Here is a 20642-nt window from a genome sequence, read left to right as displayed (position 1 = left end):
GACAGGTACTCTACAAACATAATTAATTATTTGTAGTGCTGAAAATGAAGTGTCCAGTGAACTTATGAACTCTATCGTGAAAGTGCACGAAGACAGTAAAGAACATTCCGATCGGCTCAATTTCCATCACCTAATCTATACATATGTTTGGAGCAATATTTGTTTTTGTTTGCTACAAATGTTTTTGAAGTGCCCCTGTAGTGACTTTTCAGCAAATGCAAAGACGTATGTACTTCCCCCCCAAGATGCAGAAGCTTAGCGATGAGAAATTTAAGAATCTATTATTTTGTAAAGTAAATGGCAAATTATTTTAAATTAATAAAGTTACTATATAAAAATTTTTAAAAATCACTTTGAAAGTATTCTCTCTTTCCTTTTTTTTTTGTTTTTTTTTAAAACCTTTGACAGGGCATGGCGCTATACCACAAGAAATAAAGTCTTTCCAACAAATGTCATTATCAGGTCGACTCGCCTCAAAGGTAGGTGCCTGCCCACTGCCTTCCCTTCTACCATCATCTTTTCCGTGGCTTCCGTCCGCCTTGAAATACGGCCAAAGTATCTCAAGAATGCTCGGATGATAATCTCCGAGAGCCTCTCTTTGACTCCGATCTCCTCAAGAACTGAACCGCTGATTTGATGTTCTGTCCAAATTATGTATAGGACTTGGTGGTAGACCCACATTTCCAGCGCTTCTGCCTTCAAAATAGGGTATTACAACTAGTCTCACTTAGTGATGATAGGCACTTGAATATTTAGCATAATAGCCTTCGGTTCAGAGGGCTGCGGGTTCAATTCCTGGCCGGGCTGAGGATTTTAACTATGTGTGATGAACTCTGCTAGCCTGTGGACTAGGTGTTTGTATTCGTTTTAACACATTTCTCTTCATTTACACTCCAGCCCCAAGTGAAAGAAAGGTCAATGATTCCTGAGGACTGGCATTCTGTGAACTAATTGTAATTTTATTGATTACATACATTATCATTATAGATTGTTATGCCTTTCAGCGTTCAGTCTGCAACCCTCTGAGAATTTACTAAACGTCGCCACAATCCTCGATTTGCAACTAGTATTGTGGCCTCTTTAAATCGTTATAAACCGAGTCTAACCATCGTTGTCTTGGTCTATCTCTACTTCTCTTACCCTCCATAACAGAGTCCATTATTCTCCTAGGTAACCTATCCTCCTCCATTCGCCTCACATGACCCCACCACCGAAGCCGGTTTATGCGTACAGCTTCATCCATTGAGTTCATTCCTAAATTAGCCTTTATCTCCTCATTCTGAGTACCCTCCTGCCATTGTTCACACCTGTTTGTACCAAAAATCATTTTTGCTACTTTCATGTCTGTTACTTCTAAATTATGAATAAGATATCCTGAGTCCACCCAGCTTTCGCTCTCGTAAAGCAAAGTCGGTCTGAAAACAGACCGATGTAAAGATAGTTTCGTCTGGGAGCTGACTTCCTTCTTACATAATACTGCTGATCGCAACTGCGAGCTCACTGCATTAGCTTTACTACACCTTGATTCAATCTCACTTACTATATTACCATCCTGGGAGAACACACAACCAAAATACTTGAAATTATCTACCTGTTCTAGCTTTGCATCACCAATCTGACATTCAAATCTGTTGAATTTATTACCTACTGACATCAATTTAGTCTTCGAAGGGCTAATTTTCATACCGTACTCATTGCACCTAAGTTCCAAGATATTAGACTGCAGCCTTTCGGCACAATCTGCCGTTAAGACCAAGTCGTCAGCATAGGCTAGACTGCTTACTACATTTCCACCTAGCTGAATCCCTCCTTGCCATTTTATATCTTTCAGCAGATGATCCATGTAAACTACAAACATCAAAGGTGAAAGATTACAGCCTTGTCTAACCCCCGTAAGTACCCTGAACCAAGAACTCATTCTACCATCGATTCACACTGAAGCCCAATTGATTGATTTCAATAATCTACCTTTAATTCCATAGTCCCCCAGTATGGCGAACACTTTTCCCTCGGTACCCTATCATATGCTTTATCTAGATCTATGAAACATAAACACAACTGCCTATTCTTCTCGTAGCATTTTTCAATTACCTGCCGCATACTGAAAATCTGATCATGACAGCCCCTCTGTGGTCTGAAACCACACTGGTTTTCATCCAACTACCTCTCAACTATTGATCGCACCCTCCCTACCAAGATGCCAGTGAATACTTTGCCTGGTATACTAATCAATAGGGTTTGGAAGTTTAAGACCTAAGAAGTTAAAAACTAGCTAAATATGACCAAAAAACTATAAAATATGACCTAAAAAATTATAAAATATGACATGAATTTTAGGGATAGGTAGAGTATCACTAACATACAGTAAATGCCTTAAGTGCCAAAACGTGATCAGCGATAATACACCACACACATTTAATCATACAAACTGACAGAGAGCTACAGTACATTAAAATTTTCAACATTCATTCAGTATCACAGCCTTGAAATGCAGTTCTTGTTCGGTTTTCCTAAAAGAAAAAAAAGAAAGAAAAGAAAAAGAAACCTGAAGTATTAGCATGCTTTACGATATCTGTCGGCGTAAGTTAGAAGACATTGCCTAACAGGAAGTTTATTGAGTTCATAATCGTACATACCTCTTAATCTTCTTCTTTGCCATATTGCACATCACGACCATGTGCATTCTCAGGCTGTCGAAAAGAAATCTCCTTCAAAGGTCAGTATTTTTTTGTACTGGGAGAAACTCCTTTCCATGTCACATGATGTCACAGGAGCGTATTTAAACATAGAGAGTTCACTGCTGCTTAGCTGTGGATCACTTTCGCCTAAACCAGATCCATTACCCTCTAAAATGGCACCAATTCTGCACATTGTTGCATATTCTTCGTTTGCACTCCGCACCTTACTAAGTTTGTTCTTCACCACAACTGACATTGTACCTCTTGCTTGTTCTACTTTGAATACCAGGTCCTTTACTATTCCCAAACTCTCACATAAATCTAAACCAGCAGTTTCTAGGCAAGAGATAGTTTTCGATAGATCTCTATAGTTTGAAATAATATAAACTAATTGCCCCGACAAATCATTGGAAAACAGTTCCTGTGCAATTTTTATTGACGATGCCTCCCTGTCAAAAGTAGAAACAATATCTTGCACAGTTTTGTAGTGTTCACAGTAGTACTCTACTGCGTTAAGCCACGTTCCCCATTGGGTGAGCACTGGCTGAGAAGGAAGACAAAGCGAGGGTGCGTGATCTTTGAATTTTGTCACCCTTAGTGGAGCCTTCACAATTATTTTCTTGATGTTTGATATTAACTTGTCAACATCAGGAAAATTCTGCCGTATTTCCTCAGCAACTCTGTGCAATCCATGAGCAAGATGGACCATTTTTGGGTAAAGTACCATAAGTCCTCTTGCTGCTTTCATCATGTATGGTGCAGCATCGGTTAGTAACAGCAAGATTCGTTCTCACTTAACTTCACCATCCCACAAAAGCTTCATGGCATTGTCAAAAAGTATTGCAATTGTGGAATGGTTAGCTGCATCTAGAACCTCCGAATGAAGTAAATATACATCACCCGGGCGATCCACGAAAAGCGTGCCAATTATAACATTCGCAACATACCTACCACAAGCATCCATAGTTTCATCAACGGATACCCAGACGCTATTGTTGCCTACACTAATTCTAATTTTACGAAGTGCGTCTTCATAACAGGAGGGCAAATAACTTTTTCGCATTGTTGCCTCGTCCAGGATAGAATGTGTTGTGTATTTTGTTAAGAATTTTCGGGAGGTGTTTGTTGCTTACTTAGTTAAGCGGAATATTCATAGATACCAACATTTCGCACAGGTCTTTTGAGAAATCGGAAAGTTTGGTTGACAAAGATTTTGCTGTATTAAACAAAAGAGCCTGCCTGCTCTGTTCAGAAGACGTTCGATTCGCGCAGCTTTTATGCTTAGCCGTAGCGCAGTGCTGTTGCACATTAAATCACTCCATCGCCGCTACCTTAACTTCACACGCTTTGCAAAAAAGAATTGTTCCGTCAGTACTGAATGTCTCTTCACCGAACTCTTTCACATACTGTATATTCTTAACTATACAGCTTCACTACACTTCACTTTTGGCATGATGGGGTTCACTGAAGTACTACAAGTGTGACCAATCTGTTGAAATCCACTGGTAGTGAAAGAACAAGGGAGCTTTAACTCAACCCTGCAAGGAAGAACTGGGCGAGATATAACATGGCATTTCCTTGTATGCTAATTGCTTCAGAGCTGAATATATCTACTGGAGTTACATCCTATTGAAACGCGGAAATACACTATCGTCATGTTCCGTGACCTCACGCGTACAGTGTCGCAATCTAACTTGTCCAGAGAGATGTGCTAAAAGACGTCTGTAGTGGAGCACCTTCTTGGAATCAGGTCTTCTAAACCTGCTACCTGCCTGTTCCGGGAAAAGAAAGAAAAATATATCTACTACACTATTCGGAAATCCTGTGTTTGAAACTCGACGCAGATAGCACGTACCTTGTTAACGACGCCTCAATTTAAACAAAAATGCTGAAATTATAACCAAATATGATCTTATACCACTAAAATGAGCAAAATATGACCAAAACAATAAAAATGGCCAAAATATGCATTTATAGGCAACATAAAATTGCTTTAAACGTGGTCAGGGACCCGTCATTCAAACTTATTTTTCAGATTTCGGCTAAAATGAGCTCAGGAAAAAAATATGACTTTTCCTTAACATCCGAACCTTACTAATCAATGAGATACCTCGATAGATGTCGCAATCCTTCCGGTTCCCTTCCTTGTAGATAGGTGCAATTACTGCTTTTGTCCAATCTGAAGCTTAGCCTACATGGAATACAAAGCCTGTCCAATAGCGACTCATAGCTGTCCGCCCTGTGGATGCTATATTTGCCGCTAGAGGTGCTGCAATTCAACCTCACATGAACACCTTGGTTGGCGGTATTTCTACACGTCGTATGCTTACTGGTGACGTCGTATTGTTAAAATACGTCAATTATATTACAATAGTGTACTGTTGCGTACTGTTTTGTAAACAAGGCTCTAGAAATAAAGTTCCTGAAACTAGTTTCCATGAATTCCCTTGCCAAGAGCCAACTAGGGAATTATGGATTAAAGCGATAAGCAGACAAGGTGTGGTACAGTAAATACGCAGACCATGTGACAGCAAAAATTAGGTTACTTATTATTATTGTTCCTGTTCTGATGTAAATAATATTATCTTCGATATATCTCCTGGCCCAAGAAACAGTGTCACCGTCTAGAAAGCCCGCCTCCCTCTTCAGGGGAGGAATGAAAATATTTAGTAGTTACATGATCCGTGAACATTAGCATATTATTGCAATGCCAGACTCCTTGGGTGTCATGGCCATCGTATTTGGCACAAATTTTGTAGTAGGTATCCGAGGACTTGAAGGCTCTCTCATACTTTCATTTCCGTGGTATAGTCTACATGAAACTCACACTGAGAATTGCCAGTGTCGAAACTGTGATTTGAACCTTGGAATGTTCGAAGAGTGCAGCTACCCAATCTTATCACGGAGCGTAAGTTAATGTGCTTGTCTGTGTAGGAGGAAGAGAGGAATAATTGTGGAACGTAAAGTGACATAATATGTAAGTAGTTTCTTTTTACCTTTCAGTTTTTCGTGAAAAATAACCAGAAAAGGAATAAATGGTCTCATATAAGCTTGTTTTGAAAAGACAGTAATCATGTTTACTGACCCACCACTCATAAACAAAATTGCCATAGGAAACCAAGAAATCAAAATTGTAGATTAAATATCTGGGAGAAATCATAACATATAACCTCAATGAAAAGCCAGCATGGCATAACAGAATAAATAAACTGACTAGAGCACAATATGTCACCAAGAATACCTACAACAAAAAGGGCCTGTCAATAGCAACAAAATTAAAACATTACAAAACAGTCACTCAACCAGAAATAACATACGTAAGCGAAACCATCTTTAAAAAAAAAAAAAAACCTCTTCTTCTTCTTCTTCTTCTTGAGACGCCGTCTCCGAGCGGAGGTTGGCGATCCACGTGACTAGCTCTGATCTTGACAGCGCAGAATGGAATGCCATTTCTGAAGTACAGCTGTGCCATCTTCGAAGGTCTTTCAGCCATAAATTTCTTCTTCTCCCAATAGATCTCTTCCCCTGTATCTTCCCTTCGATAATCAGCTGTAATAACTGATACCTCTCACCTCTCATGATATGTCCTAGGTATTGCGTTTTCCTCTGTTTTATGGTGAGCAGTAGTTCTTTTTGCTATTTCATCCGACGAAGGACCTTGGCATTTGAGATTTTCATTACCCAGGATATCCGCAAGAGACGGCGATACAGGAACATTTCAAAGGCATCAAGACGTTTTTCTATGATTGGATCCAGAGTCCAGCTTTCACATCCATATAGGAGAACAGAAAATATATAGCAGCGGATCATACGAATTCGTAGTTGGAGACTGAGATCTGACCTCACAAAGAGTTTCTTCCTGGTAATGAATTGTTTCCTGGCCTGCTCAATTCTAGATATTATCTCCCATTTGGAGTTACATTGGTCATCCAAGATGGTACCCAGATATTTGAGAGAAGACACTTGCTAAACTATTTTATCTTTTATTGTGAGATTTGTCCGAATTGTCTTCTTAGAGAACACCATCAGTTTCGTTTTTGAGGGGTTAACATACAATCCAAACTCTTCACTGTGCTGAACTAAGGAGTTTATCATGCACTGAAAGGCAGGCATGTCATTAGCTACGACAACAGTATCATCTGCATTATGATGTTGTTGATGATTTTCCCGTTAATTTTGATCCCACCATAGTCTTTAAATATTTCTTTAAAGATTGCCTCTGAGTAAGAGGTGACAGTACACAACCCTGGCGGACGCTCTTCATGATCAAAGCAGTTTCTGAAGTTCCTTGATCAGTTTTGACATTTGCAAACTGATTCCAGTACAGGTTACTGATTATACGTAAGTCACCGGAGTCAATACCTGTTGATCTCAGAATTTCTATCAGCTTATTGTGCCTGACACAATCAAAAGCTTTTTTATAGTCTATAAAACAGGCATAGACATCAACATTCATATCTCTGCACCTCTGTAACAACACATTTTACGAGAAGAGTGCCTCACGTGTACCAACGCCATTTCGGAAACCGAACCGATTCTGATCCATGTGGGATTCACATTTTTTGTATATTCTAGTGTGAATGATTCGCAAGAATATTTTGAGCACTTGAGACATCAAACTTATCATACGATAATAATCGCACTGAAACGAGTTAGGCTTCTTCTGTAGTGGTATGAAGGTTGATTTCAGCCATTCTGATGGTATTTCTCCTGATAGATATATTTGATTGAATAATGTTGTTAAAACATTGAGGCCGGTAGATTTCTGTTCTGTTATTACTTTGGGGACTTCAGCGTACACACCGTCAGGTCCAGTTGCTTTACCATTCTTTTTAAGTTTTACGGCATGTACAACTTCACTTTTTGTTATTTCAGGGCTATTCTCATTTATCCTCTCGTCAGGTGAACGAGGATCATTTCTGTCATCTTTGAAGAGATTTAATATATTCCTTCCATCGTTTAAGTTTCCCTTCCACACCCAAGATGATTTCATTATTGGCATCTCTCAAAATTTGACCATATCGTCTCCGTTTCAAATCAGCAAGTTCTTTCATTTTCAAAACAACTAACACTGCACAAATAGACATAATACTCAAGATAGAGAGAAGAATCGTTAGAACATGCATCAACAAATCATACTAAAAAGATGGACACTGGAGAGTAGCTTCTAATGAAATAGTCTACAAGGAAATAGAAGCAGTAACGAGCACAATCAGGAAGAAACGCATTTCATTTTTTGGACATCTAATCACGACACCAGAGAACAGGATCATCAGGAGAATAAAAGAAAAATTATGGAATAGTAAGTGCAACATTAAGTGGATTACAGAAATCAAGGAAGATATGGATGAACTACAAATTACAGTGGAAGACCTAAGAAACGAAACCGACAAAATCAAGAAACCCACAGACAAACAAACCAGACTGCAAATCAGAATCAATAAACAGACAATAGGAAGGGTGATTTCTGATGAAGAAAGAAGGATAAGATCATAGAGAATGAAGAAGTACTGGGCTGACAGGAAACCGAAAAATTCTTTGTATAAAGTTGGCTTGAGTGGTCCAATGAAGGCCATAAAATGTAAATAATAATAATAATAATAATAATAATAATAATAATAATAATAATAATAATAATAATAATAATAATAAGCTTCTAAATGGTTTTCTTATTTTTCGGAACAAAATAAACAAAATGTATCTTTTCCAACATTTTCAACCGTTAGTTAGTGAACAAATCGCACACGCGGATGAATGAATCCTGAATTAGCAAGAAATTTTCAAACACAACTGGAAAGAATCGAAAAAGAAACCGAAGGAGCACCATGCGTTTCTATGTCGAGTGCTGCAATGGCATATATTGGAGGGTATTTGGTAAGAGTTGTCGAAGACCACATGCCTGTCAAGAGTGTGTTGATAAAATTAGTAGTATCCAGAGTCATTCTCCACTAACGTCATTAATAAAAATCAAAGACAGAGGTGGTCTCAGGGATCGAAAGCCAAGTTTTATTTCACTGCTGATGAAACTAGGGCAAGTAACGTACGAAATGAATAGGACCCGGAGATTTTTAAAATGCATATTTTGAATGTTAGTGCATATTTTGACTGTAAGTGCATAAACAGATATATTTTTCTCTTATGTTGTGATCGATTATCCAAGATTTCTGAACGAAATGAAAAATCTAATGAACTCTATATGTTGTACATCCACTGGCATTACGAAAAGCCTTTCCCGATCAAGGAAAGTGCTTTCAGTGTCGCAATACAAGCAGGTAAATGGATGTACAAGTGTTGCCCAGTTACGTCCGTTGACGTAGAGCGATCATTTTCAACGTATAAATTAATTATGTCCGACAGCAAAAAGTCACTGCCCCTGAAAACATCGAAAAACAGTTGATAACCTACTGGCACACATTAATTTTGCAAGTAATTAAACTGTTTATCAATTTAACACTGAGTTAATATTAAATAATGCGTTTGTAAGTGGATTTTGTTTTATTTTTAGTGTATATTTTCAACACTTTTAGTGCATATGTCCATGCATATTTTTGGAGTTTTCAGTGCATATGAATCCGGGCCCTAGAAATTATATCGGTAACGGTGGGCAGTCCAAAAATAGCACAAAAATTAACCGAAATACTGTTGCCACATGTTGCTAAAAATCCTATTCTACAGTGTGGGAAAAGTGATCATCCTGACGAACTAAGCAGAATAATATTGCAGAAGTTTCTGCGCCCCTCTGTCACTAACTACGCTAATGGCACGGCAGATGATTATCGCCGAGAATACTTCCTGAGAATAAAAAACAATCAAGGAAAATGGTTAAAAGCGTTCCTTTTCACTGAAAATCTATGGTGCGATATTAAATAATGTAGTGCAGACCTGATATCCTTTTAAATGCCCGACATAAATTTCGGCAGTTATGTGTGTTATCTGAAATGAAAATCCACAGCTAAAATGAACTCCTAGGGGTAAAAGGTGAACATTTATTCTTTTCTACTTCATTCTTTTCAGTAACATATATAGTATACAGGAATTATAGTGTAGGGGTAAATTTGTGCTGGCTTTAACTCCCGTTAGCAATGCTAGCGAGTGCTGATGTGAGGTGGTATACTAGCGCTGCAATCGTCAAGACGCGCACTGCGAGGCGGACACTGTTTCTGAAGAGAGCGCTGCGAGTGAGCAGGCTTTGTATTCTTTGTAGGCTAAGTCTGAAGGCACCTACCAACACTCCATGCTAACCTTACTACTCTATGAAGCCATTTCATCCCTGCCTTCCCTCTATACATCATCATTTGAGGTCTGATTTCATCTATTCCTGCAGCTTTATGACAATGGAGTTTATTTACCATCCTTTCCACTTCCTCAAGCGTAATTTCACCAACATCATTTTCCTCCTCCCCATGAGTTTGGCTGTTGGCAACACCACCGGAAAGATTTCCTTTTACGTTGAGAAGATGTTCAAAATATTCCCTCTACCTCTCCAGTGATTCCCTTGGATCTATTATGAGTTCATCTGAATTACTCAAAACACTGTTCATTTCCTTTTTCTATCCCTTCCTGAGATTCTTTATTACTGTCCAGAAAGGTTTCCCTGCTGTTGACCTAGCCTTTCCAGATTATTACCAAAATCCTCCCACGACTTCTTTTTGGAATCAATAACTATTTGTTTCGCTCTGTTTCTTTCATCTACGTCCAATTCCTTGTCTGCCTCGGCTCATGTTTGGAGCCATTTCTGACAAACCTTCTTTTTACGTTTACAAGCTGCTCTCACTAAATAATTCCACCAAGATGTTCGCCTTTTCCCATCTTTACACACAGTTGTTCCTAGGCATTCCCTTGCTGTTTCTACTACGGCATCCATGTATGCCACCCATTCGCTTTCTATATCCCAAACCTGCTTACTGTTCGGAACTTCTCACTAATCATATCCATGTACTTCTGTCTAATTACCTCGTCCTGGAGATTTGCTACCCTTATTCGTTTGCAGACAGATTTCACTTTCTCTACCCTAGGCCTAGAGATACTTAGTTCACTACATATCAGATAGTGGTCTGTATCATTGAAAAATCCCCAGAAAACTCATACATTCCTAACAGATTTCCTGAATTCGAAGTTGGTTAAGATATAATCTATTATGGATCTGGTACCCCTAGCCTCCCATGCTTGAAGAATGTATTTGTAGCTGCTAAACCCATACTAGCACAGAAGTCCAGCAAACGCTTCCTATTCGCATTAGCTTCAATATCTTTCCCACATTTGCCAATCACCCCTTCGTATCCTTCAGTTCTATTTCCAACTCTCGCTTTGAAATCGCCCATTAGCACCATTCTATCCTTGCTGTTGACCCTGACAACGATGTAACTCAATGATTCATAAAACTTATCAACTTCACCCTCTTCTGCACCCTCACATGGTGAATACACAGAGACAATTCTCGTCTGAATTCCTCTAACTGCCAAATCTACCCACATCATTTGCTCATTTATGTGCCTAACAGAAATGATGTTGTGTACAATGGTATTCCTGATAAACAGCCCTACCCCATACTCTGCCCTTCCCTTTCTAATACCCGTCAAGTACACTTTATAATCTCTTATCTCTCCCTTGTTATCTCCCCTTACCCGAATATCACTTACTCCTAGCACATCCAGATGCATCCTATTTGCTAACTCAGCCAGTTCTACCTTCTTTCTTCCATAAGCCCCATTAATATTGATAGCTTGCCATCAAATTCCATTTCGTTTGCCAAGCTGCTTCCAAGGAGTCCCTCACCTGTCAAATGGGTATGGGACTCCGTTATTCCCATAGGTCCGAGGCTTGCTTAAAATGTTCTGAGCTTGGTAACTTCATGAAGCAGGATGCTACCCTACTTACACATAGTCCAAGTGAGGATCTCTCCTCTAACGGGTTATGGACCACCGGTGGATTGTATAGTCCTAGCCGCCTGAGCACAAGGAGGGCCATGACTCGGAATATGTCCGAGATGCCCACTCCCCATTCCATAGCAACTGGTATCCCGACTCTCAGGACCACTTACTAGGCCACTCAGACGTTGCCCATGGTTCACGAACTAGGACGTGACTACAGTAACCCACATCATGAACCCACACCATTGATTACTTGCTGAAAATGTAATTTGTAATACTAATTGAGTACCATATTTCTCAGGTAATACTGATTATAATAGACTGTTTAAAGAAACTCTAGAATAGTAAACATACGTAAGATTGATAACTGTATTATTATAGCAATCATACGCCAAACAAAAGACAGAGTAATAACTAGGGCTCGGAAGTTGAGGAGAAGTCTCTTTTTCTCGTGTCTGAAGATCATTTTTATTTTTTTTCAACTTACTTTCCTTCGACTACATTTGTGCCGCCATTCTCAATTTGAATTATCATTAGTTCATCCATCACCTCTTAACACAAGAATGGCCAAACTTTCCTCATACCTATAAAGGCCACTGTCGGTCATTTTGACTGCTGCCGCTTACTGAGATATATCTAACATCCAGGGTCTGGGAAACATGTGAATGTTCAATAATTTATTTTAAAACAACACAGTTAAACATTGGGATGCATTGGATACAGATCAACCCATTGCTGAATATTAATAATTGTTCATTTTGCTCACTTCTAATAGGCAGCAATGAAATATTTTGGCGGGCTAGCTATTGAATGCCTTTGTGAAAACTTACGATAAAAATAATAGTCTCTTATTTGTTTACAAGCCTACTCAGCACTTGACAAGCAATTTATGCAAGTGATTACCTTACATGAACATTTTCCCCATACTACTTTGTTGCACGAAGAACACGTGTCAGAGGTTTTGTTCTGTTTACAATTGGAGTTCACTTGACTTCATCGTCACTTACGACTGGCACACTGGACCTGAGTCTGAGGCTTAGGCTGTACCGTAGGGAGTTCAATCAACCAGGATCTTGTCTTTACAAAATCAGATCTTAGTCCTTGTATTACTTCAAGAATATAATCATGTTGAGAGATTCTCTGTCCCATAACTTCCTTGTAGGCTATCCATGAATTTATTGCTACCAGATCAAGTACGTTGTAAAATAAATGTACAGGCCACCTCGGCACCCAGCCCTAGTGGTGTATTTACATATCATTTGATCAGCTACATCCACACCATACTTAATCCGTTATAAAATTCAGTAGTACTAGAGAGCTTCTTGTTATCTTCACTGACTTGAACGATGGGGTGTAGAGTGCTCAGCAGAAGAACATTCTTGATCACTTTTCCTTGATATACCGTACGAGTAGTGTGATCTTCCTTCTGAAGTATGACAGTCTTGTACAGATTCATACGTAATGCTTTTATTGACTCTGGAATTTCCTTCCTCTCTCGATGATTGTTCCAACAATTTTAGTTTTCTTCTCTTTCAGTCTCTCAGCCAACTTTACCGATGTAAAAAGTTATCAGTAGTCACGTTACGTCCTTTCATGAGATATGGATCCATAAGTTTCATGACAACATTTTCAGGGAGTGACTAGTTGGCAGGTCGCATTTCGTCTTTCCCAAGGTAAGGACCATTGCACACATACTTAGAATCAATGTCTACCAGTAGCCAGAATTTTATGCCAAATATATCTGGCTGCACCGAGCTCTGCTGGAGAAGTCTTGTTCATCAGCTGTGACATTCGCTCCTGGTTTATACCACACATAACAATTCTCAATAAATCTATTCCAAATAGCAGACGCCAAAGCAAATGCATCTGTCTGCAAACGAGTAGATCTAGTTTTACGGAGATCAAAGCGTAAATACCTTAGTATTTCATTGAACCCATTTCTTGGCATAGTGTTAGTCAAATAGAAGAAATAGACCAGTTATTATGCATTGTCTGTTTCTGTGCACATCTTTATATGCTTCAAAACGGATGTGTCAATGAATAAACGCCAGGCACTAACCTTGCTATTAGTCTCTACGTTACGCTTAGCTTGAGAAGTAGGTCCTGCTGCCTCTTTCAGTACATTCTGAGCAGCCTTCCTTCCAGGAAGGTTCCCACTACTGTTGATAACAGTCCAAATAATTGTTCCATCCAAACCACATAACTGATCCCCTGGTGCAAATGAAGGAGACTTTACCAGTTCTTGTCCTCTCCCACTTTGTCCCCTTCCTCTTTGAAAAGGTTGCCCGCTGCTACCTGATCGTCTTTTGCTGCAAGATTGATCACGGCTGGTTGATGGAGTAACTGTGTCTATTGTAGGTACGATGTCCACTGTGTGTAAATTTTCATTAGCCGAATCACGATCACTATGTAAAAGTTTCAAACAAATTTATTAAAAAAACACCATTCCAATACTTTACAATCTTTGGAATGGTGGTTTTTTAATAAATTTGTTTGAAACTTTTACATTCTGTACTCCAATACGGCTATCATAATGAGACTCGTAACATGTAATAATCACGATCACTAACCAACATATTACCACACTGTTGAAGTATAAAATCCTCATCGTCACTCATTGCATCTATATTTGATAATGTATCTTCATCACCTGATTCGTCTTCTCCTAGCTTTTCAAGTTCTGCTAATAATAGCTTTTCAAGTTCTGCTAATAACTGTACAGAAGTTTCTGCCGCCGCACCATTATTACACATTACATTCCACTCCTGACCCGGTCGAATGACTGGAAACATCTGTGGATTTTCATTTACAAGGGACAGGCACTAACGCTTCCACTCGCGACCCACTGCAAGAGGCATACTATTTAGTTTCATCATATGCCCCTATAGCACCACTTGTAAATAGTGTATATCACAGAAAGCAAGCAGTGAGCAGAATAGAGCTCCCCATATCACGGAAGTGAAGTGATCAAAATGACTGCTTATGGTATTTCTAAGTATAATGGACAATATCGGTGTTCCCTTATCATCAACGGATAGAATTTTTGGCGTGAATGAACATAACCCTAAAAGATTAAAAGTCACAAAAGCACAAACTCATGCATAAAAAAGTATGAGCGTGGAAATACCTTGAAATTAATGCATTAAAAATCCCAGGGGTATCAAATTATGTGCAAGTTAAGTGAAATTTTTTTGCGAGTGTTTTTGAAGAGGAAGATCTCGCATGCTTAAAGTATGAACCCTTAAAATCTGTTCATGTGGAGAGAAGTTTTTCGATATTTTTCAATGTAATGCCTGAAAACCAGCGATCCTTTACACCTAAGAACCTGGAGATGACTACGGTGATATACTGCAAAGCCAACTGAGGTGAGGTTTCCGAATTTCAATTTCTATAACCCTAGTGTGGTTAAGCCAAATATGATTCTAGTTATACTAATTTCAATTTCTTTCTCCAGGATGTCCACTGCAGGCTCGCTGAATTAATCCTAGGTGGGAAAAAAATGTCATTCTAAATTCTGCAAATACTCTTTTTTAACAAACACAGAATTCTTTTTTAAAATTATGTTAATATAAAAATATATATCGTTTCTGAAAGAAGAAGTACTTCACTCAAATATTTTTGCACTGTATGTTGCATACCACCAGAATTTTGCATGTTCAAACATTATATTCCTTCATTAAATATGTAATTAAATCTGAAATTATGACCGAATTTGGATCACATTTTACATCCTTTTTGCCAGTTTTTTTTTTGTTAGTGGCTTTACGTTGCACCAACAGGTAGGTCTTATGGCGACAATGGGATAGGAAAGACCTAGGAGTTGGAAGGAAGCATCCGTGGCCTTAATTTAGGTACAGTCCCAGCATTTGCCTGGTGTGAAAAGGGGAAACCACGGAGAACCATCTTCAGGGCTGCCGACAGTGGGATTCGAACTCACTACCTCCCGGATGCAAGTTCACAGCCACGTGCCCCTAATCGCACGACCAACTTGCCCGGTTTTTGCCAGTTTTTAGGTCCACCTTTTGGATATATATATATATAGGTCTTTTTACAGGTTTTTTTTTTAAAGGCAATTTATAGGTCTTCAACTTCCAAGCCCTAGTAATAACAATAACAAACACTTATAGACACAACAAGGACACAGTTCATATAGAATATTGCTACATAACGAAAGATTACTACACATTTTTCTAAGCAACAAACTGTCATGACAACCTTTATTTACTTTTAAACCGATTTACTCTATTCATAATAGAATTACAGAGGTCAAAACTACAAGACTAACTTCAAGATAGCGAAATATGAATGCCACTTTTCAGTTTTCATAATGCTAAAATGTATAATAAAGCACATGCAACCATATCCAGAATGCTGATTTGGAGACAGTAAATCTATGCAACATACTTAACAATGAAATGGAATCTTTGAAAAATCAGGACATTAAACCAATTTAGGAAAGAAAAAAAAAAAACCTACCTTGGTCTCAAACAGTTCAATCTGTTGGAAATGGATTTAACTTCTATAAGTGGCTGATCTTGACACTTCACTTTTAGGCTGTACTTGCTCCGATAGTAATCTTCAAAAGATACATACTCTCTAGAAGGAAATGGCGTGAGTGGTGTCATGTCACGGCAGATCTGGGTTACAACGTACATCTGCAAGAATGAACATACAGACCAATAATTAGTAACAGACTCCTCCTAAATACTTCCGAGACAGAAAGTCAGAAACAACTTTATTATATACACAAATAAAGTGAAGCTGCTCCGTGCAGGAGATGCAATAATAAACAGCATACAGTCAATTTTACAGGAAATTCAGCTCAAAAGGTAACATGGCGTGTTTGTAGCATGAAATATTTTAATACCCATAAAATTGGTGATTGACGATCTTTTCTGAATCCACCAGCAGTCGTCTCTGCAAATGGTTATCAATTCTGTCTCTTCCAGACGTAATTTCTTGAAAAACTTCAGTACAGATCCGAAAATGATCTCCTCGATCCAAAAAGAAGGCGGTATACCTGGAACTTCTAGGATCCATAGCGTCGGGAGAGTTGAGTGTTACAGTAATCTTCACACTTTCCGCAAGTGGCTTGCTTTTCCCTTTGAACCGAGGTAGTCTGGTTGGATCATTGTTTTCAAATTGGATGGTTGGGTCAACTATAATGGCTGGGAATCATTTGTGTTGAATGCCATGTCACTGAACTGGCAGGGGTCATCATCACCAACAGCAAACATCTCTTCATAGCAGTCAAAACTTTTCTTGGCTAACAGGTCTTTTAGCTTACGCTTAATCTTACGGTGTTGTGAGTTTATCATTAACATGTTATACATGGGCAGTTGCCGATTACTTCAGAAGGGATTTCTGTCTCTGCCACATATGTGGCAGACGGTCGACTCATTCCCTACACAGGGTACTCCTTGAAGATTAAGACAATTCGTGTTTAGTTTTATTGCTGCTGTCCACTCTGAAGAAGATAGTCGTTGTTCCAGTGAAACTATGCTGTTGGCTTTGAGAATACCTGAAACTTAGCAAGAAGTTCTTCCTATCACTTCCGACAACTACACTCTTGAAACGACTTTTCTCACAGTTCTCGGTGCATATTTTTGGGTGTATTGGAAGTGGTTCCGAAAGACTGTTAGCAAAACCTCATAATAACCATTCACAATTCTATGACCCATCTAGTGAAGGATATTTCTCTCAAACTCCTCAGCTTCTCCTAGCCCAGCTTTTCCAGTCATTTGGAGGCATTCACTTGCATATAAACATTTCATTTTAAACACTATTGCAGTCTTTGAGCATAGATCATTTGGACAATGTCTAGATGCTACCTTTCAGAAAGGGTTTAACCCAATTGCTTCCAGTTTAATGGTCCTGCACGTTCGCTTAGAAATCAGATTTAAATCGTCCTAAAGATGAACAAGCCACCCAGCCAGAACTACTGTGCACTGCTCTGAAGTAAATGCCATACATAGAACAGGAACTAGAATTTTTACGCAGAGTTTTCAGTGTAACATTCATAATAATTTTACTCAACAACACTGTTGTTAGAATAAAGATTTTGTGTGGTAAATCTCAAAACATTTGGGTATATGTAGAGGCACTTCATACTGTTCACTGTGTCTTAAAAAATTTGGGTCTCAATAAATTGTCTTTGCTCCATTATAATTGGATGCGAGGCTTACGAACCTTGGACATCAGAATGGAGAGCAAAGTAGGCCTTAATTTCATCCTCACTAATATCAAACCACCATCTTCTCCCATGTGGGTCCGATAACTGTTCCATAGTGTAAATATTTGTTTCCCGCACAATGTGGGAAAGGATGGGTCCATAACCTCCAAGAATTCAAACAACTCCGATATAGAATTATCTAAATATTTCTCTCTCAGTTCTGCTGATACTCCTGGAGAGCCTTTAAAGTGATGAATAATTGGTTGGTTCTCTCTATTACTAACCTGCACCCAGTCACTGTTTTGGTTTCGCACAGGGGGCTTTAGTATCAGATGAAATGTCGTTTTCACTTAAAATATCTTCCTCAATATTATAATAATCGCCATCACTGTCCTCAGAATCTAAAACACTTTCAGTTAGTCCAGCGATAGCATTGCTGTCCCTTGCTTATAGGCCTACTATGCCCGGAATCATGGCTAGGAGAATGACCGACACCTGATGAAATGTTTGTGCTTTCAGAGGCTACAATTAGGCGATAAATAACGGTGCAAGGTCTTAGAAGGAGAGCTGTGAACAAGCCACATTACTGTTCTATTTATGAAAGTTTGCAAAAGGGAAACCCTTACAGGGGTGATCAAAATATAAGCTAGTACATATTACTCGGTGCAGTGCGTGAATGTCTCATCCTTTGAGTTTAAGGCCTGGCCAATGCTCGCGTGAATGCCATGTAAAATGAGTCGAATGGGTTAAAATAATGCTGATCATGATTAGGTGGCATTACAACGGGCTGATGTTCACGGACCTGGAATAGGGTCCTTGGTAACGTGTTCTGAATTGGTGAATGTCACAAAGGCAGAGGAATCTTCTATGGTCTGTTCTGAACCACAAGAAACAGTAGAAATATTCTCTGTTTTACATTTGTGAGCATGCGCCATGTGAGTAGATACTCAAAATAAAACTTCTACTGTAGAGTGGGCAATCTTGCTCACGAATATCACTTAATGTACTCACGGCAGGCATCTGATAAGTGAATATTTACTCCAATACTTGTTTAGTGCAATACATACATTTTAGTCTTCATGAAACTAACAAATATGTATGCACAGATAATAATGCATAAACATGCTGAATGATTGAATCACAACTAAAAAATGTATATCAGGAAGAAAGCAAGTAGTGCTGAAACATGAACAAGTTCTCCCCAAAAAGCTATGAAATAGTCCACGGAAGAACTGTACGAAAATATGCTTGTGACTCTCAATGCAGACACAAGGAAGGCTACCTGCAGATGAAGTTAAGCCAAGTTAAACCATAAAGAAAAAGCAAAACATAAATCAAAATATATCAGCAAAGAGAGTACTCTACAGGTACTCAACAGAAAAATCAAAACTCCTAATGTTTCCAACATAAATAAGAAATTAAGACAAATTCAACAGAATGTACAGTATTCCACTGGCAAAATAGTTAACAGGCATTGTATTGTAATCAATGATTACCTCTCTTTGTATCCAAATATAGCTACGGTCTAGAACAAAGGGGTATAGTTTATTTTATTTTTACAATTGGCTTTACGTCCCACTGACACAGATAGGTGTTATGGCATCAATGGGATAGGAAAGAGCTACGAGTGGGAATGAAGCAGCCATTGCCTTAATTAAGGCACAGCCCCAGCATTTAACTGGCGTGAAAATGGGAAACCACGGAAAACCATATTCAGGGCTGTCGAAAGTGGGGTTAGAACCCATTATCTCCCAATTGCAAGCTCACAGCTGCACAGCCAACTCACTCGGTAATGGGTATAGTGTAAATCAAGAAAACAAATTGTTATAAATTATAAAGTGACGATATTGACATTGATTTGTTGAGCGATTCTGAAAGAGAAATTAGTATTCCCAAATATCAGAATAAATTTCTGAGTGAGGAGTAGGAAACTGAAATGGAAGACAGTGGAAAAAAAAAAAAAAAAACAGTCATGTAGTGGTTGAAGAATGACCACGACTTTTCATTCTCACAAAAGAGCTATGAAATACATGCCTCCTAATATGGGAAAGAAGCCGGTAGCTTTAGTGAACAGTTTTCAACTAAAATAGGCAGCAAAAGGCAGAGAATAGGCCTGAAGTAAGTCACAAGTCTTTCAGGGATCAAATTATCGTGGGGCTTATGGGGCACGCGGAGCAGCTGTGTTATTGAATTTTGTCTGAATGGGAAGCTACACATCATACATGCTTGTAAGGGGAAAAAAAAAGGGGGACTATGCCGAGTGTTCCGACAGGAAAGTGAAAAGCAGGCAGAAGTGAGACATCATTTTATTATGGGACCTGTCCAAGGAACCCAGGACTGCACCCAAGCAAATGCCTCTGGAAGTACCACATCTTCGTAAAATATAGCTGATAATTTTGTTAACGTGGGTAATAACAAAAGTTCAGCATTTTATGTATGTATTTCCTTCCCACACTTACCTAATGTTACATTGGACCTGTGCAAGATGGCCACATTATTATTATTATTATTATTATTATTATTATTATTATTATTATTATTATTATTATTATTATTATTATTATTATTATTCATTCAACGTCTCTAAAACGGCCAACTAGGGACCACGATAAGCCTCACTTTACATTCTGGCATTTGTTCATTTTCTGCTTGATCCACATCGTCTTCATTAGCTCACTGTGTTTAGCACGACGTTCTTCTGTCCATTTAGCACCAGTTGCCCGTTTTTCATCCCGGAAAGTCCCACAAGTCTTGATGGCTGATCTGAAAAGATTTCGGTCTTGTGCATCTTCTGCTTGTAGGCCCATTTCTTTAAGATCTTTCTTGACATTAACGTACCATGGCACTGCCGTTTTTGGTTTTGAGTCAAATATACTGAATATACATTTCGTCCATCGAGAGTTGATCATCTGTCGTATATGA

General features: G+C 38.7%; 1 protein-coding gene across 1 annotated transcript in view; it reads right to left on the bottom strand.

Annotated features, from left to right (window-relative positions):
- Dcr-2 (Endoribonuclease Dcr-2) overlaps window positions 1-20642 on the bottom strand; it is a 396960-nt gene that overhangs the window by 130270 nt on the left and 246048 nt on the right. Inside the window, exon 16 of the mRNA XM_067143947.2 lies at window positions 16025-16203. Within this exon, the coding sequence (XP_067000048.2) occupies window positions 16025-16203 (179 nt within the window). The remainder of the gene's footprint in view (window positions 1-16024; window positions 16204-20642) is intronic.

The sequence above is a fragment of the Anabrus simplex genome, chromosome 3, assembly GCF_040414725.1.
Source record: "Anabrus simplex isolate iqAnaSimp1 chromosome 3, ASM4041472v1, whole genome shotgun sequence".
Lineage (NCBI taxonomy): Eukaryota > Metazoa > Arthropoda > Insecta > Orthoptera > Tettigoniidae > Anabrus > Anabrus simplex.
Note: the sequence above shows the minus strand (reverse complement) of the source record. Positions and strands in the feature narration are given on the sequence as shown.